Source organism: Hippoglossus stenolepis, chromosome 5 (genome assembly GCF_022539355.2).
Source record: "Hippoglossus stenolepis isolate QCI-W04-F060 chromosome 5, HSTE1.2, whole genome shotgun sequence".
In the NCBI taxonomy this organism is placed as follows: Eukaryota; Metazoa; Chordata; class Actinopteri; order Pleuronectiformes; family Pleuronectidae; genus Hippoglossus; species Hippoglossus stenolepis.
In genome coordinates this window covers 26810813-26836042 of record NC_061487.1, presented here as the reverse complement: position 1 = coordinate 26836042, position 25230 = coordinate 26810813, and the positions used below count along the sequence as shown (strand labels likewise).

Sequence of the window (25230 nt, the reverse complement as noted above, 5' to 3'; positions counted from 1 at the left end):
ATTACCCAGAGCGCGACTAATCACGTTAGAGACTCCAGATATTTGGGCTTATAGAATAAGAGTTGCACATGCATACCTTACACGGCACATAACGGTTATTATCTGCCCCGTACCTGCTGCAGTAATCACAGAGGGATTAGAGTGTGTTAGGATATAATGGATTATTTGTAGTCTTCTGCTCGCTCACACATTCACACATTAACGGCTGATTCCCGGCATTAGCCTAATGAAATGTCAGGCCTCGGTGACTGAACCTGCACAAACTGACACAGAGCAACCGATCCGCTGAACGTGCAGACTGATCCCAGACCTCCTGGTGAACTCCGGAGCGATGCCGCGTGCGTTAGAGATGATGCAGCGACGTGCAGCCTTCGGGAGGCCGAGCGGAACGCAGCGGGGAACCGTTTCAGAGCCGACATCAAAGTCTCAGATATTCCTCTGGTCCTCAAACGCGCCTTTATCGCTTTTCATTCTCTATCCTTTATTCATGCGGAGTGTCTTTTGTGATGTTATTCCCCCCAGTCTTTCCTTATTCCCCGTTCAGATCCTTTTATTCTGATTCGTCCGATCCCTCAGATTACCTCAGAGTCCCCCGTTCCTGTGTGTATCCAACAGAATGGACGGATGTGGCTCTGAATGCCTGATGAACTGTTGAGCGTCAGCGATGCACAGCGTTCCTTGCTCTCCTCTTTCAGCCGCTCGCCCCAGACGAAGGGAGGGAAGCTTTATGCAGTGAAGGATGCAAATAAGAAGAATAATACACTTTACTTGTTTAGAGCCGTTCAAGGCCAGACCCACAAGACGGCACAATATACGTGCAAAGATAGCAAGAGAGACGGGATGAAAAGAGAACATCGCACATGAAAACAGGAGAAGAGACGGGGATGAAAGGAACGATAGAAAAGAACAACAGTAGAAAGATGCAGAATAATAAAGGTACCAGTCTGCACAGGTGGGCGTTTAAAAGCCTTTTAAACTCAGACTCTGACGCAGCTCTTCTGATATAAGATGGTTTCAGAGCTAAAACGGGACAAGCCTCGACCTGGATGAGATGGAGAGAGTGAGACGGACGACAGGGAGAGAGGGAGAGAGGGAGGGAGGGAGGGAGGGGGGGAGGGAAAGAAAGAGAGAGAGACAGACGACAGGGAGAGAGGGAGAGAGGGAGGGAGGGAGGGAAAGAAAGAGAGAGACAGACAGACAGACAGACAGAGAGACATCAGTGTATTGTTCAGTTAAGCTCTTCTACATATTACATATTATGCCAGTAATTGACCACAACTATCGACCTCATGTCCAGTTCACATCTGCTTTACTAAGGGGGGGGGGCGGCTGTTGTCTCACTTTGTGTGTGTGTGTGTGTGTGTGTTTCCTTTAAAACACCCGACATCGCTGTGTTTCCAGTGTTTTCCAGCGAGTTGTGTTACTTCGAGAGCGGCACAGTGGTACAGTGGATATCAATGTCCTCTCACAGTAAGAAGGTTCTTGGTTTGAATTTCGGTTCGGCTGGGCGGCGGCAGCGGCGGGGGGGTTCTGTGTGGCGTTCGCAAGTTCTCTGCAGAAAGCAAACTTCACTTTGGCAGTTTCAAAATTTAATTTCCAAGCTGGTGCAGGAGTTTGCAGAAAACAATAATTATTCCGCAGAGTAAATGAGAGTTTCCAGTGGGACACGAAGCGGGAAGGAGACGTCTGATCTGTGGCTCCATGTTGCCGCAGCCTTGCTAAGAAGATTGGTTTGTGGCCGGATCAATAGACTGAGAATTAGACCTCGGAGGCTGTTTACAGGGACGTGACAACCTCCTACTTCTACCTCTGTGAGGACACGCTCTCAGGAGTCCGGCTTTATGAGGCTATTTGTAGTAGTTAGAGCTGACATGTTGTTAAATATTATCGTTTAATATTACGATATAAATGTGTGCATTGGAGTCCCTGCGTGTGTGTCTGTGTGTGTGTGAGTTTGTTTGTGTGTGTGTGTGTCTACAAAACAAGAAATGCCAGGATATTGAATTTGTACGTTCAGGAAATCTTGTAGCACAATTTAATGTTTGTTAGAGGCTGAGGAGGAAAAAACCCGTCAGGCCTTGATCAAGAGAAACCAGGAAGCAGAACAAGTTTAATCAAACATTAAACTTTGAAACACAGACTCAACACTCGGGAGAGAGAGGAGGGGGGGGGAATCTTTCCCTCCAACCGTGACTTTCTTACTTACTTTGGAGACTTTAGACGTTAATTTAGAATTTTCTGGAACACTGGTGGTGAATTAATGATTTAAAATGGAGTTATTTCACCGGGGAGTCGGTTTGATACAAAGGAAACTCAAACCAATTAGCAGACTTTAAAAACTTTTGACAAATTGTGTGTGTGTGTGTGTCTATTCGTGTGTGTGTATGAGAACACGTTTGCTGGTGTTAATTCATCAGTCGCCGACTCTCAAGCTTCCTGTATAAACAAACGGTATCTTATAATATTAATAACAACTTTTTTTTTTTATATAGCACCTTTCTGTTCTGGTATATATACTTTGTTGTTAGCTGTGTGTGTGAATACAGCCCTGGAGAGCGGGTGTGCATGAACCAGTTTAAAGTATAAGAGTCTTAAAGAAGTAAAGCTAACACACATTTCATTTGTCAACACAACATCTGGCAACATCTTCTATTGGCTGGGGAACTTGCCCAGACTCTTGTTGCACAAAATAATAATAAAACTTTATCTGAACGAGTTTACAAAGTGTTTTACAAAGTGCAGAGCGGAACTAAAATAAGAGAGATAACATAAAAGACAATATTAAAAACAATCACCCCATTAAAACCAGTTGTCCGATAAATATATGATCATCCATCCAATTTATTCTGCTGAAGTAGAGTAATACCAGCTCCTCCTGGGGGAGCCTGAGGCGGTGCAAGGCCTGATGGGAGATGTAGTCCCTCCAGTGGGTTCTGGGTCTCTACCCCCCGGCGTGTCTGGTGAACCTCCAGTGGGTTCTGGGTCTCTACCCCGGTCAGTCTGGTGACCCTCCAGTGGGTTCTGGGTCTCTACCCCGGTGTGTCTGGTGAACCTCCAGTGGGTTCTGGGTCTCTACCCCCGGGTCAGTCTGGTGAACCTCCAGTGGAAGAACCCAGGAGGATTCTGCTGGTTCCTTTTAACATGAAGGAGCAGAGGTTTCACTCTGATCTCCCTCCATGTCCGACCTCCTGACCCCGAGTTGGGGCTCAGACACACGACAGAGAAAACTAACTTCAGCCGCTTGTGTCGGCGACCTCGTTTTTTCTGTCACCAGCTTGTGACAGGAAGTGATGGTCGGAGCGTAAATCGACCAGTAAATCGAAAAGCTCTGCTCCTCCTTCACCACTATGATCCGGTACAGCTCCGTACCGACCCGCCTGGTCCCAAGATACTCCTGCAGCTCATGTGGCACGGTGGTACAGCGTTTATCTCTGCACCACCTTTACTTTAATTCGCTTCACTGCGAGACGTTTCCAAATTCTCACCTGCTGATGGTCGACCCCCCCCCCCCAGCTCGGAGGCTCTCTCCTGTCCACACTTGTTAATGTGAACATGTGTGAGGAGTTTGTTATCTGGCATCGCACCGTGCTAATCCTCCCATTAAAGCTTTTAAGGAGCCGTGACGGGAGAAGAGAAAACATTAAGACCTCTGTCGGGAGCCGAGCATCAATCTATCCACAGTTTAATCGCTCGTGCACGCACACAGAGAAACTGATCCCTCGCTCAGCAAGTGCTCACACACGTACACACACTGGTCAGTGGTGTCGTGTGTGAGTCGAGGTGTTTTTAAACTCAAACGCCTTGTGGCTGCTTCACAGCAGGAAACTGCCTCCGATCTGGAAAAGTCCTGTTCCTGCAAAGCGGTCACTGTTGTCACCAGTTAGCTCCTCGCTCACGCTCGCAGAGTGAGAGCACGCCGCCGCCGCCGTGTCCGTCTGTTCTGAGCGACGCCGCCGCTGTTGCTCCTTGATCTCAACTTGCTTGTTTGGATTTCACGTCGACCTTGATCCTTCTCATTTGCTTCACTCGTGTCAGATTCTCTGGGATTTTTCCGTCTCATCTTTTCCTCTTTTTTTTTCACGTTTTCAGCGTCGAAACTGGGCCAACGTGTGCATTCATTACCACGTCCTGGTGTTTGGTTTGTTTTTAGTTTGTTTGTTCCAGGTATGCAAAATGTACTCAGTTCATATTTAGCCAGGATCCACCTGACCCTTCTCTCTCTGCTGTATCTCCTGAGTTCCCCCTCCTCCTCTGTATAATTAGATCCGTTACAGGTGGCTTGTTTATTTCTCACATTATACATGAGAGTGTTGTTTAGGGACGCGGTCGATTTTCCAAGTGAGGTGAAGGAAAGTACACGCAATGAAAAACAAAAACAGCGTGGCATTGTCAAACTTGCATTATTTAAAATGCAGACGTGTTTTATTTTGTATAAAAGTTCTCCTCATGAAGATAATATTCAAAACACAGTTAAAAAAAAAAAAAGATGGTGATAAACCAAGCAGCCATGCCGTTGGCGTTGAGGTGCCTCAGGGGTCTGTTCTTGGTCTGTTACTGTTTCACTATTCATAACAGTAATCAGCACTTTCAATGACCCAAAAATGAACTAGTTTAACTTCATACTTTCTGTTTTTTAACCTCTTGAGACCCACATGGCTGCAGATGGACTCTGATGTATATGAAATAAAGTCAATATGAACTAACTATTCCTGGTTAGAACGGCTAAAGATCAGGTCAAAGAACCTATAGCGACTATTTTCACCTGAAACAGACACAATTTAAAACAGCAAGCAACTAAATCAGCATTATGAACGAAGCTGGTAACAAGGAACAAGCTGTTTCTTACTAAAATCACAAGTTTAGACGTTAACTTTCTTATCTTCCTGCGACCGAACAGGTGTTTCGTAACAATACGTTTTGTTTAACTCTGGTAAAGCTGCTGGTCCGATGTCTCTGTGTCACTTTTGTCAAATTAATTAGCAAATATGTAGGAGATAAAAAGAAAGAAATCCTCACAAAGACAGATTCAGCATCATTAACCCTGCGTGTGCCGAGTCCTCTCTACTGACCCCCCCCCGTCTGCTGTCTCCCAGCAGAACGTGTACTACACCAGCTCCCAGCAGCTCCACCTGGGGGTCCTGAGTCCCACCATCGACGACGATGACAACAAGTGCGTGGTGGACGTGAACAGCCGGCCCCGGCTCCTGGAGTGCAGCTACGCAGCGACCAAGCACATGAAGCTCACCTGGACGCTCACTCAGGTACAGCAGCAGAACAAGATGTCTGCTCTCTTTCTTCTCGCTGGAACTTCCTGCTGTTTTTAACTTGTCTGCCGGACCGACGCTCCGTGATTTGATGGTGCTCTCTTTTTAAATAATTGAGCAGGATTGGTCTCTCTTCCCCTCGACTGTACGCTGCACCTTTTCTGGTTTGGATCAAACTTTTATTATTTCATGCGACGGGCGTTTTAAAAGCACATCCTCTGCTGTTGGATAATGAGCTTTCACACATCCTCAGCTTCTGACTTTTAACAACCCTCTGTCTCGTTTTTAATCTTCACACTTTTAATGTTGTCTTCAAAATGTGACAGATAAGCGGAGGGAGTCGGATAATTAGTATAAAGATGACGTTACTGTATTCATGCCCCCGGCGGTGTGTGTGTGTCTGTGTGTGTCTGTGTGTGTGAGCAGTTTTTTGTCCCAGACATCAGATTGTATAAGAGGCTTATTTAAATATCGTTCACGCCCGTCCTCTCCCTCAGAGAACGATACCTCACCACACTCCAGCTCTCCAGTCTCCTCCCTGTCTTGGCTACTGGGCACACTGGCAGGGGAATCCGCTTCTAATTAGCGTTGGCCAGAGTCAGAAATCTCCCATCTAACTCGTGTCAGAAGTCAAAGAGATGAAGCCCATTAGGCCCAATCTAGTAAGAAAGAAGTAAAAGTCCAGCTCCTTTGTGAGAAAGTTTGTTAGAGGAGTCAAATAAGGCCTGAGACTGAATTTAAAGGCTTTTCTTCACAACGCAGAATAAATCTCAGCTGCATGAAGGATTCAAGAGGGAAGGTAATAGTTTAAAGTTTGATCACCTTCCTCAGGTTAAACTGGATTAAAAGTGAAATGAATATTGGTGGAGGTTGCAGCTCCATGGACAGGAAGCAGGAAGAATAAACAAACTGGTAGATAAAGAGTAGAAAGACGGAGTAAGGACACAGTGAGAAGGAAGGAACAGAAGAAAGAGAGGAGAGCAGGTGGACGGACAGCGAGAGAGAATAAGAGAAAGGAGAGAGAGAGATTCCAGGCCGAGAGACGGAGGGAGGCAGCGTTTCATGTGAAGTGTTCAGTCAGTACCAGTGAATTATTGATGAGAGGATCTTTTATTGAAGTGACGTTGTCCCTGAGGGAGCAGCCGTGAGTGCAGAGGAAGAGAGACGAGGAGGACGGGATAGGACAGGTCTTATTTACTCGTACAATTTACTTGATAAAGTTGGATTTTCTCACACGGACCTTTTCTTCACTTCTTCCCAATAACATGTTTTACTTGGTAAACGCTGGGCTCATCTCCACCAGTGATTAGATTCACTTCACAACACAAGAGGAATAGACAAACTATTTATCTCACTACAACAACAACAACGACCACTTTGACACACAATTTATTCATATAAATACTTTTATAGCTGCTGTGTCAAATCTTTGAAGTTCAGGACCTCAGTCCCAGTGGCCTGGAATACACACAGAGGGGTTAACAGTCAAGTGTTCAGCGCATTGAGGTGATTTTATAAAGTTAATACTGTAAAATTGAAAACGATGTCCTGTGCTTAAAAATACAAATATAAATCTTAATTACTCTATGATGCCTCAGTTGGGAAGGAGCCGCTTCTCTAAAGATCAAATTCAACATGAAAATCGAATCTGGTACAGACGTTGGTACATTTTGCCCGAGCTCCTCTTCTCCCCTCTCTTCACACGCGGTGCTCTTACTCACCACATCCAGAGGTGAACGACTCGATGATGGAGCATCCGGCTGACAGATTGCCGGGCTCGCCGGCCAACGGGCCGACTGGCTGTCTGAGCGACTGATTAGTGTTCCCGCCCTAATAGCAGGGAATCGATAGTGCGGTCCAACTCTGCACTCTGCAGAATGACGGGCCGACCCGCTGCTGCATCCGGGACGAGGCGCTGGACTGATGCCAAATATTTATCTGCGTTTGCGGACGTGGGTTCGTGCACAGCGTTGAGACCGCCCTCTCTCGATGGAGGGGTTGTGTGAAAATGTGTGTATGGAGGATTGATGGAGGGAAAATGTGTGTTTTTATTTGCTCTTAACTCAGCTTCCGAGCGCTCGGCCTGATCCGAGCTCCTCAGGAAAACCGAGAGGCGGCTGCAGAAACTTTAAAGTGCACTTGCAGGAAGTCGCTCTGGAGGTCACACACTTACAGAAAACCAATTGACTCTTTACTGTAGGAGGCAAAAAAAACCATCCTGATTACTTTAATGGATCTACCTCTGCTGCAGCGTGTACAGTAAGAACCACCAGAGTGCTTCACCGCCTCCTGAGCCAACGTCCCATTTACAGGCGCTGAAAAATACAGGATCCAGGCTTTTTATACAGTGAAGTAAGAGGGTAAATTATCATACCAGCTTGGATTTTAAAAAAAACGATTCTAAATCTTCTCTAAACCTGTTTTAATTGAGTGTTTTCACCGTTAGGAGCTAATGAACCAGAACAGATTAATTTATACATCCAGCAGCTTCTCCATGGACGTCACGTTTGTTGGTTTGAACAAATACCGGATTGGTTTCCCCCAAACTGGTTTGAGGGATGAGACGTGGGCCAAGAATTAATCATTTAGAAAAGAGAAGCGGCTCCTTCCCGACTGAGGCATCTTAGAATCCCTGTATTCACTATAATTAAATTCGGACAAAAATACAAATGTTGCAAACAACTGCAATCATCATGAAAAAAGTACCAGAGCACAACACGCTCGATATTCAGGGACAATAAACAGTTCATTTTAATCATTAGAACGTTAATTAGAAAATGATTTATTCTCTTTCATTCGTCTCTGAAGGATCATTTAGTTGCTGAATGGATTTTTGAGAATCATCACATTGTGTCTGCCTCACATGAAGGTGCTTTATAAAGACCTATATATATATTTATATATTTATATATATATAAAGACCTGGCCTCTGGAGGTGGAACTGAATCGTGTTGATCTTTATAAATAAGATATAGCTCAGCTCCTTGCTCTGCATTTCACTGATTGGTCCAGGATCAATGTCGATAGAGGTTAACTGCAGCAAATCCAATATGTGACAGATTCTCTACACACACACTCTCTGTTAGTGTGTGTGTGTGTGTGTGTGTGTAGGTGTACACACTCAATTTATTAGGAACACTTCCTGACACTGAGCTTCAGTTAATTTCACATCAAACATCAGAATGGAGAAAAAGTTAAAGGCGTCCGATTGTTTGTTTTTTTAGTCTCTTAATTTACTCAGGTTTGAAAATACAGGATGGATTCAGAGGGTCAGAGAGTTGTAGGCCAAAGCATCTTGATCGCCCCCTGGTGGCTGGCGTGTGTGTGTGCGTGTTATTGTGGGAGAAGTAAAGCGTATTGATTTTAAAACAAAGCAGCCTCACCACCAGTTTGACACAAACTGCTTCAGTCACCTCGTCTTCAGGGCTCGGGCTCATTACAACATATTACTGCTCTTTCAATATTACTAAGGACCTAGTTTAGGTGTCAGCCTCTTGTTAGAGAGACACACACACACACACACACACACACACACACACACACACACACACACACACACAGGATTAAAATGACGTGGTTTCTTTGTAATTAGAGGTGATGTTTTCATCTGCATGTGTTTGTTTGTTTCTTAGCAGGATTATGTAAAACTAATCAACACATCTCCATGAAGTTTTGTGGGGGTAAGAAATGACCCAAGGAGGAACCAATACATTTTATTGTGTGGATCCACGATTCACTTTCTTTAACATTGTTCAGGGGATAGTTCACAAACAATCCGACATGTTAAGAGGACGTTCGTCTCACTTTAGCCATCGGCTACAGTGCCCCCAAATTGCGGTGGTACTGCTTCGTTTCGGACAAAACGAATGCAGAGTACGAACAGAAGCTTCCGTCCGTTTCCTGATACAAATCTAACGTTGTCCCTAAATGAGCCTTGAGGCGTCCATGTCTGTGTCCCTCATTGTTCCCTCTTCTCCTTCAGGGCGGCTCCATCCAGAACAGCGAGTCTCAGCGCTGTCTGGAGCTGGTGGAGAGCAAACAGTCGGAGTTCGGCTTCCAGCTCGCCATCCAGGACTGCGGCGCCCAGAAATGGACCATCACGAACATACTGACCGTCCTGCCGCAGTGAGCGCAGGGGACGCCACGCAGGGGACGCCACGCAGGGGATGCCTCCGCTGTCATGGACGTTCAAGAGGAGAACTCAATGGCTTCAAACCAAAAAAACAAACTGACCCAGATCTGAGATGGATCCTCGCGGAGTTCTGGTTCACGAGTCCAGTTAGAGGCGGACGAACAGGATTTGCTTCAATCAGACGCAGAACATCAGTGAGTCCATAACCGTTTTATACCAGTGACCTGAGAGTCTCTGGGTCCAGGGGACAGGAGCCGGCCTGTGGGGTCTTTTTGGCCCCTGTCTGGAACGTGAGACGGGGGGGGGCCAGTCTCATCGCACAATCACCAACACAAATTGAGCGAGCGTGGTTTTAATATCTTTGTGTTGAGCGGGAGAAACGCACGGTTCCAGATAAATCTAACAACTTTACGATCCAAGCTCTGCGACAGGTTTTTCAGTTTCAGCGTCACAGACGACTCGACTCGGAGCGGGGGAGCTGGTAGATTCTCCTCAGGACGGAGGATTTCCCCTCTGACGCTGTTATATCTGTGGGTTCAGAGACGGAGCGGGAGGCTGTGGACTTCCTGTTCGCTCGTACAACACCAGCACAGAACACGACGGTGGCTGATGCAGCAGCAATAATGATGATAGATCTTGATCGAACCTGAGCAGCAGAGTGAACGTGATTTTAGAATTTTAGAGTTCAAAGTCCCAAAGATATTATGAAACAAATTTTTATTAAAACGTCTAAAAACAAATAGATGTTATATATTCTGTTGACTTGGGTTCTTACATCATCCAAAATGTTCCGACAAGTTTCAAACCCGGAGAAATCCCCAGTTTTACTCGAGGTTACAGGACGTTTGGTCTTTAATTGTGTTTTAACCTCTTTACTTGTGTCTCTGTTGTTCTAGTTTGACAAAGGAGAAACTAACTGTTAGCCTGTTAACCAGTTAGCCTGTAAACCAGTTAGCCTGTTAACCAGTTAGCCTGTTAGCCAGTTAGCCAGTCGGCTGTTTGTGTTGGTAACTCATGATTTATCACAATTATCTGTCGCCGTTTGCTACGTTACGTGAATAAATCTTTAACACGTGACCTCTTCGTCAGGTAGATTTTCATCGGCAATGGTCCTGAAGACAACAACTCCCATAATTCCACGCTGCTTTACGATGTCTGTTAATTGTTTTGACTGAGAGACCCCTTGTGGCCAAAGTTATATATCGTACGTTTCAATGAAAGATTATGAACCAGTCCCAAACCAAACTTTCTGGTTATTTATAGAAATTTTGTGTGTATTTACCAAACTCATTTTCAACGAGTTCTGTTTCAGTTCATGTTGTACGTGTACAATCATTAAATGTAAACTCCTCTCTACGGAATTATGAAATGAAACCCCGTTAATTACCAGAATTAATAGTTCAGGGTCGCAAGAGAATAATTTCTGGTGGTCGCCAGATGGTCGTAAAGAAATAACTTTCACAAACATCAAGGAAACAATGAATCTTAGTGAGAAACTCTGTGTGTCAACATAGATTCAGTTTGTTTACAGGAAAATGCAGCAGCTCATCTTAATCTTTGTTTACTTGAGTTTTACAGCCGAGCTCCACTCGTCTCACAACTGACAGAAACACGGACAAACTGACTGAACAAATCAAATGATGCTTGAAGCTTTACAATGAATCTCCTGCTGCTTTGCTCAGCGAGTGAAACTCTTCAAGGCTTCACCCCAGACTCCAAATTTTCTGAATCATTTCGATTGTTGAGGACAGAACCAGTTTGAGATCAGATTTCCCAGAAACCGTCTCACTTCAGGAGGACGTGCCGGTTCGGCCCGTTTCGCCCCAGTTCTCTGAAAGACGGTTTTATTATTCGACCTCTGGTACTGAACCCAGTGGTGGTCGCAGCCTCCGCCCACACAGCTGCGATACAGTGGAGCCTCTTCTGTGAGCCGCATGAATGTGCAGATTAATATGAGGGGAAGCATAAAAGGAATTGATTGAGCAGATGGACGTTATGTCATCGTGACAGATGGACGGTATCTGGCAGTGGAGGAGTGTGTTCCTTTCAAATTGTGTGCGTGTGCATGTGAGCCCTATTTGTTTCCTCTGAATCATGAGTATTCACCAGGTAGTAATTTAAATAATTGCAAATAATAGTCAGCAGGTAATAAAGTGGAATTTCTGGATAAATATCAAATCTACAGTGAATCATGGGAATAATTCAAACATCCACGCTAACGGAGAATAAGAGCGCGACCGATCTGGACCTTTGAATCGCTAATATTAAGTAGTTGAATATTTACGATGCTAATATATCGTCTGATTCATATATTTAAAAACATTGTTATCAAACCTGTCGGACCTGTGTCTAAGTTTATCTATATTTACATTATTTATTATTGTTTTTATTTGTAAGCATGTTCCCCTTTCAGGTGTCGGGGGCAACAACAGCAGATGAATTGAATCTTCTGCATTTCTTATTATGTTTATTATGTTTATCTTGCTTTAAATTGGATTTATTTTGGGACGTTTTGTGTCCATGCAGTGAAACAACAGGACATTGATATTCGGGACAAACCCGTGGACACAATCGGAGTAACTTGATCTCTTGTCCTCATTAAATTAATCCCAGGATAACTTTTCATAGGAGGACAAGTAATCACTCAATAACAGACATGTAAGTGCGTCAGACTCACAGAATTTAATATTTCCCTTAACACTGAACACATAATGGGACGGTTATGGGTTTTAAAAATGTATTTTGTTTGAGAAATCCTTGTAAAAAATACATGTGGATTTTCAAGGTTCAACGATTCTTATCACAATTGATTTCACGAGGACACAAACATCCAGTAACTGAAGTTTGTACTTGAACGTGTGTGGATGTGAATTTAACTTCTGCTGATTCGACAGCTGAATGATTTGCTCCACGTTTGCAGATCTAAGCTTTATTCAATAGATCTGCTGTGAAATCAATTTCCCGCTTATTCAAAACCCCCCCGTCAACAATCTCCATCAATAATTCAGAGCAGGACGAATCTATTCATTATTAATCCGACTGTAATGTTTTCAACACGTACTCAGGCGGAGGCGGCGGTTCCACAGTGATGATGAAGCAGGGATTTGAACGCGTGTCTTCTATCGGCTACCGTGTAGCATCGAACCTTCTGTTGCTCCTCTGTTCTCGTTGTGGCTCAGGTTTCTAGATCCTGACGTTTTAAAAGTATCTCAATTGTTGGGAAGCTGTTAATATATCGAGTCATGAAAATGTCTGAAATATTTTATGAGTGTATTTAAACTGGATATTTATAAGTACGGACAATAAAAACCCATAAAGGACGAAACTTTCCTCTGTGTGACTGTTTATTTAGTGTAAATAAAGATGGACGACGTGTGTGCTGGACGTGTGAACCGTCTGTGTTGTGGAGGGAAGTCAGAAAACTTTAAGATTTGCTAAATGAAGCCGTAAGATGAGTTTTCATTAATACTGTTCACGTGTGTGGTTCATATATAAGTTTGAATGATTTACTGAACTGCTTCAACACTTAAGACCCAAATTCAGAACTGTTTTTATATTAAAGCTCAGTAATTCAGCTCAATATAAAGCAACATAATCAACGTTGTGCTTTTTACTTTGTAAGAAAAATGTGATTCTATAAATATTGAATTTCTTTGGCATTTTGATTTGGTGAAATAAAAAATAATCAGATTATCAAAAATGACCTGACGGGACAGATATTATTGTTTAATTGAATTTATTATAATATTAGATGTTATTGACACTAGAGGACGAGGTCTGCTCACTGCTCGTCTATCTGAGGGTTCGTCACTATGGAACGTGTCACGTGACCAAACCGGACGCTGCACTTCTCTGGGACCTTAACGAGTCACAGACAGACGGAGACAGATCTGTGGAATCATTAGATGGATGAACCTCTGGGGGGGGGAAAGACTCCAGAGCAACGGGGTGGGGGAGAATAATAAAGCAGCTGATCCAGGGTCAGATGTGTGAGCCTGTGCAGCCCCACGGCCTCTGAGGAGAACTCTCACCTCCAGGCTCCATCTCACTCTCTCATTAGTCGACTGCATAGCTGGAAACTCTCTTTCTCTAATTCCCTCCTTCACTGTGTCATTATCCTCTCTGCTGGCCCTCCCTCCTCTTCCTCTCACGTCTTCCTCCCCCCCCCCTCCTCTCCCTTTTAATAGAGGGGATGCATCTCCACAGATTCTCAGATCCATCCTTTAGCGCGCTGCCTTCCGAGTGTGGCGTGAGCATCAAACAGCTTTTTACTCTTTGTCTCTGCGAGCAATAAAGCTCTTGTACGCATGAGCTCATCATAAAAGGCGAACCGCTGCGCCGGCAGTATATTGTTGGGGTGAGTTATCGTGAACAGCTCGTAAACAAGTCTCAGAGCTTCTCGTAACGTCGGAGTCATTGTAAAACCTCTCTCACACACACAGACACACACACACACACACACACACATCTGCAGCTCTAAACAGCGGCGGAGGGATTAAAAGCCGGCGAGGCCTTGAAGGCAGCAGCAGTAACGACGAAGTGTCAACCTTCGCTCACACCTCATTGGCTCACGCTTCTGCTGAGTAACCACTGAGGCTTAATTGAAGGGTACACGTCGTTAACACTGTTGCCAGGTGACCGCGGAGGCCTAATTGAAGGGCAACGCTTCATTGGATCGGTGCCTGTCCATCAATCAGCTGCATTAATGAGAGCTCAGCTTTGTTTTATCTATTTCTTTGGCAGCAGAGGAGGAAAGGGAGGAGGAGGTAAAAACAGGAGGAAGAGCTGGGGTGAGGAAAGAGGGAGGAAAGGGCAAGAGAGAGGAGGATGGTGGGTGATTCGGAGACGAGAGGCCGGAGGAGATGAAGTCCTGGGGGATGTGATTATCAGATCCAGCCGCAAATGCAACATCAGCAATATTCCAGCATGGAAATGAAAAGGCTCCTGACTGGGAAGTCAATCTCCTGTTTCTAATTGGATGAGACCGGCGCTCAGCATGGAAACACTGAATTCTCATGTGCTATTCACTTTCACCCAAGGATTCTCATTTCCAGTTCTTCAGGCCGAATGGAGGGAACTTAAAAATCAACACACTATCATTTGTTATTCTAATACGACATCGATTCTATAAAATACAGACTTTAACTTCACAACAGCTGTTAGCAGAGACTTGTCATTGATCCTCCATGTTGAGTTCCTCTCTGGTAGCTGAGGCTGGTGATGGAGGTTTTTTCTTCGACGTCATTGTTTCCAAACATCGTCTCTTTCTGCTCGTCCAGACTGAAACGGTTCCAAACTAAAACGGGAACCAGCAGCGTAGAAGATAATCTGGAGTTTATTCCTGTTCATTTAATGAGTTCAAATACCGGCTCCTACTTTGTTAATACAGAGGAAATGAGGAATCATTTGCCATCACAGTAGAGTGTGTGTGTGTGTGTGTGTGTGTGTGTGTGTGTGTGTGTGTGTGTGTGTGTGTGTGTGTGTGTGTGTGTGTGTGTGTGTGTGTGTGTGTGTGTGTGTGTGTGTGTGTGTGTGTGTGTGGGTCGGTGGTAATGAGACACCTGAGTGGAAAAGTTCTGCTGTGCAGTGGAAGTCTGCATGAAGCTGCGCAGACTTGACAGATTCACTCCACCGGTATGAAACACACAGGATTCCTCCCGCTCACCGTGACAGTTGCCTGGGGGGGCGGAGAAAAAGAAGTGGGAGAAATAACAGTAGCATCACCGCCCGGCTATGAAAGCTCTGTCGAGTCTGTCACTTCTCCCGACTCCTGCATGAAGACGTCACCCCGACACGAGCCCGTGGAGCAAACCTGAAAAACACAGCCTGAGGCGCTGGAGGGAGGCATCGCCCAGAAGTCAGGTATCCGTGCACAGGCGAGCGGCTCAGGAGAAGGTCAGCAGAGGTGTGGGCTGGATGAAAACTCTGTCAGATATGAGTGTGAGGAGTGGGTTTGATGAGGAGTGTGTCAGAGGAAGCCACGATGCTGCTGCTGCCGTCCGAGCTTCTGCTCCCACTTGTCGGGAGCTGCAGTTTACACAGAGCCATGAAAAGAAGCTGCTGTGAATTGTGCATCTCCCAGGATCTTATATCACGGGTGGAAAATAGAATTCATAAACAATCTCCGAAACTGGGACACGGGGCCTTGAGCACATTTTAAAGCTGGTTAACACAGATGGGGTTAGAAGGGGTTTGACGCAAATATACATTCATGTGGCGTCCTAATTGGAAAATCTTAGTTCATGAGTTGCAGAGTTGTTTCCTCCCACTGTGCAGAAAAAGAGCCAAAATCCGGCGGCAGCCATCTTGCACTGACGTGATTTAGAGCCACAGTTTGAGTCGTAGTGGTCGTTTAGTGGAGATGATCATCAGAACTAAACCATCTTTGAGAAAACATGACATCTACTTTGGGTCATGTCCCATCCACTAACATGGAGGAGCCAGCTGTCATGCACACCGCTCTGCACTTCCTGTCCAGTTTTGGTTTCAGCCACGAAGGAATCAGCCTCAACTCACGTCTTCATTAAAAACCTCAACACTGACACTTTTCCTACAACTCTTCAAGAGGAGCGTTACGTTCGCTCTGAACATCTGGACGCTGGCTGGTCGAACACGTCCAGATGTTCCTCCGATATAAATCAAACAGCCAGGAACACTTCTCAGTGTTTAGCGTTGTTCTATATCCACGATAATAAAAAGCAGATTGTTTGTGTCTGGATTTAATTTGTTCCCTTTTAGTTTAAAGCTGTCGACTTTAGTTTCCTCTTTAATTTGCAGGTGTTGTACTCGAGCAGCAGGATACGTTGGAGCGAGACTCATTTTTAAAACAAGTGGGGGCCTGCCAAGAAAGTCTCAGAGCAATATCTTCAGCCGTATGGACGCTGGAAAGCTCTGCTAGTATTTAATATTATATCGATATAACCTGCAGGGAAATCATGTTCAAACAGCGACTCAGAACTTCACTACTTGCACCTCCGGTAGTTTCCTCCACTTTATACAAATCATTTTGTACGTGGGATTTATTTATTCTGGGAAAATTGACCACAGTAATGTAGGATGTAACATGATGTGATGTTTTATTATCTTTGATTCTCAAATACCTGCATCAACAGTTTCCCCTTGAAAACCAGTCAGATACACAACAAATCAACAGTAAGATGAAATAACAGTCAAAGTTATAGAAAAGAAATGAAAGACTGTTTTTCAGAAGGGATTTCTGATCTCAGCTGGTTAATCATTCCTGAGGTTGAGGACGAGGAAGACATGTTAATATGGTTAATAACTTGATTTTCATCGGAAGCGGGTCAGGGTTGGGTCGGAGCCGGGTCAGGGCCGGGTCAGGGCGCTACAGGAGGACGTGCGGCGCTCACTCATCCAGGTGAGCTGTCGGCCGCCCTTATATTCTAGCTTTAAAAGGAATAATAGAAAATTGAAGAAGTTGAACAAGCACTTGCTAAGTGGAATAAGAAACAATCCCTCTGAGGTGAACGCTGTGGAAACCACGTGCACGGACTGGCTCAGACGGTCGGAGCTGTCGAACCCAGGCAGACAAATCATCTCACAGTTTTCTACAAGAACCGTCCAGGTTTGTAAAACGTCAAAAAAGTTTTGTCCTGAGATGAGAAATCCAATTTGGGACGGACTTGTGCTCAGAGGACAGAGACTGAAGGTGACGGCGGCTCAGAGAAGAGGCCTTGAAGCTTATCTCCAGGACGACTGAGCCGTTGTGGAGGATTCTCATCTCTCAGAAGATGGATGAGGATTTCAAACCTCCAACAGGAGCTGAGCTGGACGTTTCTCATCATGGAAAATCACAGCAGAGCTTCTCAAACACCTCTGGACTGAAAGTAAAGATGTGATGTGCTGCCTGTAGAAATCCAAACATAAAACTGATCTGAAAACATCTAATAAAGAGGTTCAACACTGAAACTAATCCTGAACCCACTGATCACGTGGCTGCACGTGTTTTGTAATCCTGTCTTTTCTAATTCTATAACTGTTGATGATGACTTTGCTCAGTTGATGTCAGATCAGCAGAATCACTGCCTCAGTTTATAAAGTGGTTTAAAACTCACTTGTGTGTGTGTGTGTGTTTTAAAAAGTGAACTCTACTTTGTCGTCAACTTTGAAAACGAGGTATAATCCCACTTACACCAGAGGTGGAGCAACACAACTGGAGGCCTGTTCCTCTTCTGTACATGTTTATGTTTCTGGAGTCGAGGTTCACTGAGGTAACGGAGGAAACAAAGCGAGACATATTCATAACACACACTCGATTAGTCTCAGATACACTGGATTATAATTCATGTTTTATTTCATTATTTCTCCACGACCCTTTTAGTTCAATGCCCTGTTTTGGCTTTGAACAAACTTTTTAGATGTTGTTCAAATGATATAAAGAGTGTATTTCTCCTCCCAGGCTTTTTAATGAGGTTCCAGTCCAAACAAAGAATCGAGCCGAGCACTATTAGTCTCCTGTTATTTATCATATAGCTGCAGAATTGCTTGAAATATTTAAAATATATACATATACATTGAAACCTCTTCCAACTTTCAAGGTTATGACATATTGGAAACGAAGACAAATATACATATATACATGTAAAATCAATCAAATTTAAATTAATCTTTTCTCAAAAGCATCATAACAATTTAGATAGATAGATAGATAGATAGATAGATAGAGAGAGAGAGAGAGAGTGAGAGAAAGAGAGAGAGAAGATATAAATAATGGTAATTATGGTTATAATAATAATCATAATAATCATCATCATAATAATAATAATATTCTGGTCAGATCACACAATTAGCTCAAGCTGAGCAGTACAATACTGCCACCTTGTGGACAAAGTGGGAACTGAAGACGCAATCAATCTCTATGAATTATCAATTACTATAATTGTGTATATATATATTATGATCAATATAACGTTTTATATATAATATCTTTAACTAACTGATGGAATGAATGATTAAAAGTTGAAATATATTTTTTAAGTGTTGCTAAAGAAGTGAATGAGTTCAACTACAAGTTTTCATTTTACAGAAAGTCGATGACTCCTATCGGCTGTTGTTAATAATAATAATAATAATCATAATCATCATAATAATAATTATGAGTGGTCATATATTCCTTTGATGTCTTAGATGTTATAAGATAAGATAAGAGTTTTTGTTTTTGACCTGAACAGATCTAGTCTGTCTGTAGTGATACTGACATCACTGCACATTAGTTCAGTACAACACTACCATCTGGTGGACACATGCTGAAACTGAAGAAACAGTCTGTCTCTAACAATTACTATAATAACAATGATTTATAACAATAATATATAGATTCTTACATATAACATCTTTAAATAATATTTTGGATTAAATGAATTGAAACTAATATTTTTAAGAAGCGTTGCTAAAGAAGTGAATGAAGCGGAACCTTTGGAGGAGTTTCCGGTTTACAGGAAGTAGAGGAACCTCTGTGCGGTTACACCGGCTCAGTCGCTTCCTGTTGTCCTTCAGCTGAGAGCTTCCGGTCATGTTTCCTCAGGTTCTGTGTAAAGTTGTGTTACAGTCAGTTGTTGTTGGTCGCTGTGTGACACGCGCCGCTGTTACACACACACGGACACACACCCCGGCTCTGCTCGTCCGCTGCTTCACAGACCGGAAGGAAGAAGTCGGCCCGAAGATCGACGAAGCTCTGCTGCAAGTCCTCGTCTGTCCCCTGTCCAAGAAACAGCTGAGGTGAGACACACACACACACACAGACACACAACATCTGTCCCCTGTCCAAGAAACAGCTGAGGTGAGACACACAGACACACACAGACACACAACATCTGTCCCCTGTCCAAGAAACAGCTGAGGTGAGACACACAAAGACACACAACATCTGTCCCCTGTCCAAGAAACAGCTGAGGTGAGACACACAGACACACAACATCTGTCCCCTGTCCAAGAAACAGCTGAGGTGAGACACACACACACACAGCCCACACAGACACACAACATCTGTCCCCTATCCAAGAAACAGCTGAGGTGAGACACAAAGACACACAACATCTGTCCCTGTCCAAGAAACAGCTGAGGTGAGACACACAGACACACAACATCTGTCCCCTGTCCAAGAAACAGCTGAGGGCAGACACACAGACACACAACATCTGTCTCCTGTCCAAGAAACAGCTGAGGTGAGACACACATCTGTCCCCTGTCCAAGAAACAGCTGAGGTGAGACACACAGACACACACAGACACACAACATCTGTCCCCTGTCCAAGAAACAGCTGAGGTGAGACACACAGACACACAGAGGCAAACAACATCTGTCCCTGTCCAAGAAACAGCTGAGGTGAGACACACAGACACAACATATGTCCCCTGTCCAAGAAACAGCTGAGGTGAGACACACACACACAAACACACAACATCTGTCCCCTGTGTCCCATGGTCACATGGGACACATCTACTTCCTGGAGGGGAACAGTCAGGTGTTGACTTCAGCTTTCAGTTTCTGTTCTTTCAGGACATCTTATGAAGACATCTTCATATCCAGGACATCCAGGGATTCTGTAGAATAACAAAGTCCCTCTTGTGTCTCCAGATACGATGCTGAGACCAACGAGCTGATCAACGAGGAGCTTGGCATCGCGTATCCCATCCTGGACGGTATCCCCAACATGATCCCCACGGAGGCCCGACTCCTTCAGAAAGACGCCTCGACCGCCGAGTAGAAGTCGTCCTGGACACTAACTGTGTCGCCTTCTGCCTGAAAGCTTGTGTATCACCTCACTGATATTGAATCAACCCCACGGTGTTGTCCAAACCCGTCCGTGAGCATGTTCTCTCTGTCCATGATGGTGGGACTGGTCCCCATCGTGTCCCTCTTCGGTTTGTTCTACTCGGCCGCGGTGGACGAGAACTTCCCTCAGGGCTGCACCAGCAGCAGCAGCCTGTGTTTCTACAGCCTGCTGCTGCCCGTCACCATCCCCGTCTACGTCTTCTTCCACCTCTGGAGCTGGATCGGCATCAAGCTCTTCAGACACAACTAGGCTCCACCTTGTTTTTAAAGCAGAAATATAATAACCAGCAATAATATATACAGATATCTGCTGGATCGTGTGTTGCAGAACTTTGTTTAAGCAGAAATAAATGATTGATGTTATTTGTGTATGTTAATAGATGTAATCGCTGCTTGGGAGGTGAATAAAGAAAACAGGTAGAACATGAAACGACTTCCTGTTCAATAAATACACTTTAATTGATAAAAGGTTTTTCATACAGAACAAAAGACGAATCTCTGAACGACAGTTTAAATATCAGTTTTCAGAAACTGATATTTAAAGAAGGAACTGACACAAACCTGTAAAACACTGCAACAACTTTATAGAAACATCGAACCTGATAATTCAACGTCCAAACACAGAAACTAAATAATGTCAATAATTCTTGACATAAACGGGGACATTTGAATCTCTACTGGTCAGTTGGCAGTTTATTAGGAACACGTGGCTCAAACTGATGAAGAGTAAAACAACAGTCTGGTTGTAATGTTTAACTTTAGAGGAGTTAGTTTATATTGAATTATAAAGAGAGACGTTCTGTTACTTCATTGGTATAAATGGGGCGGAGAAAATAATACAAATGTCTCTTTAATACATTAAAATCAATAAGAGCCACAAACTGCAGCTTCTGTAACGACCGTTAACTTCTCTCTCAAAGACCAATGAAGGAGCCACTTTCAGAAAGTTGAATTTCATTCCCCTGCGTCATCTGCGTCCGTCCTCGTGACCCCAGTGACCTCTGACCTCAGTGACCTCAGTGACTCTTCCTGCTCTTCATCTCTCTGCCCTGAGCGAGTTTCATCAGCGGAGACTCGGGTCTGTGGGAGCGTCCGTCTCCCTTCGCTTTGAAGAAGAACGACTCGTTGAGTCTCATCTGGACGGCTCGGACCTGGAGTCACACAGAGAAACACTCGTTACGGAGACTTACACCGAAACCAGAGATTAAAAACTGACGAATAGAAAACATTGATTATAACCTCTCTGTCATTGTGCACGTCACAGAAAAAGACACTGTAGATGTGTCCTCTCACCTGGGTCATGTCCAGCTTCCCGGTGGCTTCGTTGTCTTCGCTGGACGTTGTCGTGTCTGTGGACTTGGGATCAGACTCCGACTGGGGGCTTGGAGTCGCTTTGACTTTCCTCTGCTGCCGACCTGAAGGCTCCTTCTTCATGTCGGAGGAACGGGACGGAGCCAGGCCGGCGGCGTCCTCACCGTTACTGCTCATCTTGTCTGGTGGAGAGGACGTTTTCTCCTCGTCATGTTTCATGTCGACCCCTGACAAACCCCACCCGGGCTGGTTCCTCGCCCTCTGCGGCAGACTCAGGTCCAGAGGCTTTAGGTCCTCAAAACAAACGGCCCCTGGACTTTTCAGGCAGAAGTTGAGGAAGGAGGAAAGTTCTGCGGTGAAGAAGTTTTCCGTCTGTGTGGAGGTGTTTGATTTTTGGGGAAGCAGGGAAGGCTCGGGGGTGTCGAGAGGACATGAGGGACATTCACCTGAGTGTGTCTTTGTTTTGGACTTCAGAACGACCGCATCGTCCAGAAAAGGATTCACTCCCCGGATCTTCTTCACGTGTCTGGGTCTGTACGGTTTCTTCTCCCTGGTGAGGTTTGTGTTCACCTCCGTCTGAAGAGGTTCCTTCTTGGATATTTGCTTTGTCAGGTACAACCCTTCCTCCTCTTCCTCCTCTTCCTCTTCCTCTCTGAGCAGTGGGTGTACTAACACTGGTGTCTGTTGTTTTGTCTCTTTGGGACGCTGATGAGAACAAGACTCGTGCAGACGCGTGTTCGATCCCTGAGGAGACGGGTGCAGCCTCCTCTCTGGCTGCGTCGGAGCGTTGCCACAGGCTTCGCCGCTGGATGATTCCACGGGGGACGTCCTGAACGTCTTCTGCGTGATGAACAGGTCCTGGCTGTTTATATCGTCGCTGGTGCACTGGGAGTCGTTGTCGTGCGGTCGGCTCGGCCCCGTCCCCAGCGAACAGCCCCCCCCGTCTCCTCTCTGCGGGGCGATGCTCTCTTTGGGCGACGAGGAGGAGGCACATTTAGGACGTTTGATGGCGATGGGGCCTGGAGATAAAGCAAACGCCACCTTCTTCTTTCTTTTGGTTTTCTTTCTGGAGTCTTCGGTCACGTTCTCGGTGCGATGCGGCGACTCAGGTTCTGGTTCTGCACAAGAGAAACCCTGTGTGGACAGGAAACTGTCATCAAACCCCACGGACGATTTCTGTTTCTTTCCCTTCTTCTCTTTCTTCGTTTCCTTCCTCTCCCCCATTGCCTCTTTGAATCCAGAGTTCCTCTTCTTCTTCTTCTTCTTCTTTGAGCTCTCGTCTGTTTTTCCGGGGGCGTTTTTCCGTTTGACACATTTCTTGTCCTTCTGCGAGTTCTTCTTTCTTTTCCTCTTCACAGGTGAAATCCATGACTCCCAGAAGTCTCCGTCCTCACAGTCACTCGTCATCTGTTCAGAAGAGAAAGGACAAGTGAAGACAATATTAGACGACTGAACACAGATCAATACCACAAGTATAATCCAAAATAAACCAGGGAATATGTCTTCATGCTGATTCTAAGTTTATTATCACAATATTACAGTAAATTACTGTGAATGGGGAGTAAAACATTTCTGATAATGATATATCACCCAATATAGTTAATTTATTAGTTTTTTAAATAGGTAATGATTCCTAAGATGTCGTTATCAAATCCTTACGACAAAGACATTTAATCATGGTTGATATTTGTACATTTTAACCATAAACTTACATTTTAACCATAAACACAAATACAACTAAATATGTAGAACTTGATGAAGAAAATAAAACATTTTATGTCAAATGTGAACATAAATGCTGATCGTTCCTGCATTGTTTAATCTGTGAAATAAAAGTCACAGAAATTATTACTTTAAGAAAAGTAAAATCGGTTTTGTATTGGTATGTACAGGTATCTACTGGTATCTACTGGAGATCTACTGGTATCTACTGGAGATCTACTGGAGATCTACTGGTATGTACAGGTATCTAATGGTATTTACTGGTACTGTGGTATTTACAGGTATCTACTGGTATCTACTGGTATGTACAGGTATCTAATGGTATCTACTGGTATCTACTGGAGATCTACTGGTATCTACTGGTATGTACAGGTATCTACTGGTATCTACTGGTATCTACTGGTATCTACTGGTATGTACAGGTATCTACTGGTATCTACTGGTATCTACTGGAGATCTACTGGTATGTACAGGTATCTAATGGTATTTACTGGTACTGACTGGTATTTTATTGTATCTGAGATGAAAAGTCTTCTTCAAAGGAAACAAGTTACATCAGAGAAGTTACTGTTTCAACTTCACAAGGTGACGTCACGTGTGGACAGGATTTAGCTTCAGTCACATTTTATATTAAATCTTTTTAAAACTCTTTCCCCACATGACATGAGAGCTGAGGAGCTGCAGGTTCACTGGTTCTGGATCAGCTCTTGAGTTTAAAGACAGTGAAGCTGACATGTTGAACCTGATTCTAACTTTCTGACCTTTTCACCTTTTAAAATACTACAAGTACAACTGAGTCCTACTGTGTCCCTGCAGCTGATCGAGGTACAAACCGGAGGAGACAAAGTATTAATACACAGAGAAAAGTGAGAAATGCTTTTTACCTCAAAGTAGATCCAGCGACATGGAAACTTCAAAGAGACCGACTCTGCCGCCCAGAACTCACGGTGCGTTCAGGAGCTTCTGGGAAAACCACTTTCTACATCACTAGAGGAAAGGGATGAGTTCTAAGGTTCTAACAGCAGACATGTGTGAGTTGTTACTTCACTTTAAATGTACTGATAATTTAAAACACACTTACAAGGTTGTGTACAAGTTAGAATGAAACACTGAAGGCCAACGATAAGAAAGAATCAAATCCATTAGAAGGTCACATTAATACATCACAGATACAGAAACCATCTGTAAACATGGTTATTCAGGAAGAGGAGGAGTTTACAACATCTTCTAATGAACAGTTTGGTCGGCTGCTGTAAATCACAACTGATAAATCTGTTCCCATCTCCTCTCATCAAAAAGCCTCAAAATATCTTATTACAGAGTAAATGCTGTTTTTAAATAATAATACAATGTAAGACAAAAAGTAAATTACAGTCTACATAAAAGTCTAAATAAAAAATTGATATTTCAAAAAGGACAAAATTAAGTCTTAAGTGTTTTTAAAAACTTAGAGCAATTTTTCATCACAAAGTACAAAGTGCTACACAACAGAAGGTTGAACATGAATAATAATGGTAATAATAATGATAATAGTAATAATAATAGAGATAAAAGACACCGCGAGTGTCAGTTAGCTGAGACGACAACACTGTCTTCAACAGACATATTTCGACAAACACAAAATTATGTTTTTCTAAAACACCTAAACTCCTGTGGAGCAAAAACGTAAAAATTAAAATTTCAGTTAAAAAATTATAACAGATAAATATAAACTTTAGACTGAAAAGACAAAACAGTTTTCTTTATATAACACTTTGTATAAAATTGCATATGTTAGTGCAGATTCACTATTGATCACAGTTATATTATTATTATATATTATATTGTATTATTATAAAGCTAAAAGGTCATTTTCCTTGATCAAATCCTTTGGAAAACTTTTGTTATCATCTTTTGGAAAAAAAATGTTTCCAAAAGATGATCGCTTCAGAAACTCTGCAGATTTTCACCACTAGATGTCGCCAACTTGTTATCTGCTCTTCATTCTGCTGATCATTATACTGCAA

General features: G+C 43.8%; 3 protein-coding genes across 8 annotated transcripts in view; 2 read left to right on the top strand and 1 right to left on the bottom strand.

The window, feature by feature from the left end:
- The window catches only part of galnt18a (UDP-N-acetyl-alpha-D-galactosamine:polypeptide N-acetylgalactosaminyltransferase 18a), a 93646-nt gene extending 80930 nt beyond the window's left edge, over positions 1 to 12716 (top strand). The window contains exons 10-11 of one of the 2 annotated variants that reach the window (XM_035157204.2): positions 5094 to 5261; positions 9247 to 12716. In XM_035157204.2, the coding sequence (XP_035013095.1) occupies positions 5094 to 5261; positions 9247 to 9393 (315 nt within the window). In that variant the 3' untranslated portion in view covers positions 9394 to 12716. The remainder of the gene's footprint in view (positions 1 to 5093; positions 5262 to 9246) is intronic. The other variant, XM_035157205.2, reaches the window with a different exon arrangement.
- A 6155-nt stretch (positions 12717 to 18871) lies between these two features.
- Positions 18872 to 20621, top strand: zgc:162634 (uncharacterized protein LOC555881 homolog). 5 transcript variants are annotated; one of them, XM_035157843.2, is made up of 2 exons: positions 18872 to 19134; positions 19994 to 20274. In XM_035157843.2, the coding sequence occupies exons 1-2, from the start codon at positions 18929 to 18931 to the stop codon at positions 20121 to 20123; spliced, it is 336 nt and encodes a 111-aa protein (XP_035013734.2). In that variant the 5' UTR covers positions 18872 to 18928; the 3' UTR covers positions 20124 to 20274. The 5 variants fall into 5 exon arrangements, with proteins under 5 accessions (XP_035013734.2, XP_047196030.1, XP_035013737.1 ...); XM_047340074.1 differs by lacking the exon at positions 18872 to 19134 and adding an exon at positions 19557 to 19580 and having other exon boundaries at positions 19994 to 20621; XM_035157846.2 differs by lacking the exon at positions 18872 to 19134 and adding an exon at positions 19609 to 19620 and having other exon boundaries at positions 19994 to 20621.
- Positions 20622 to 20625: 4 nt separating this feature from the next.
- On the bottom strand, positions 20626 to 24239 carry si:ch211-176l24.4 (proteoglycan 4). The gene is made up of 3 exons (XM_035157842.2): positions 24109 to 24239; positions 21485 to 22909; positions 20626 to 21342 (listed from the first exon to the last, which is right to left on the bottom strand). The coding sequence occupies exons 2-3, from the start codon at positions 22907 to 22909 to the stop codon at positions 21208 to 21210; spliced, it is 1560 nt and encodes a 519-aa protein (XP_035013733.2). The 5' UTR covers positions 24109 to 24239; the 3' UTR covers positions 20626 to 21207.
- Positions 24240 to 25230: the final 991 nt, after the last annotated feature.

Bases quoted from the DNA above. Each gene is read 5' to 3' on its own strand.
- zgc:162634 (XM_035157843.2), top strand. From the start codon at position 18,929: ATGTTTCCTCAGGTTCTGTGTAAAGTTGTGTTACAGTCAGTTGTTGTT. The intron at 19,135-19,993 runs GTGAGACACACA...TTGTGTCTCCAG, and splicing joins CTGTCCAAGAAACAGCTGAG to ATACGATGCTGAGACCAACG.
- si:ch211-176l24.4 (XM_035157842.2), bottom strand. From the start codon at position 22,909: ATGACGAGTGACTGTGAGGACGGAGACTTCTGGGAGTCATGGATTTCA. The intron at 21,343-21,484 runs GTGAGAGGACAC...GTGTGACTCCAG, and splicing joins GGAAGCTGGACATGACCCAG to GTCCGAGCCGTCCAGATGAG.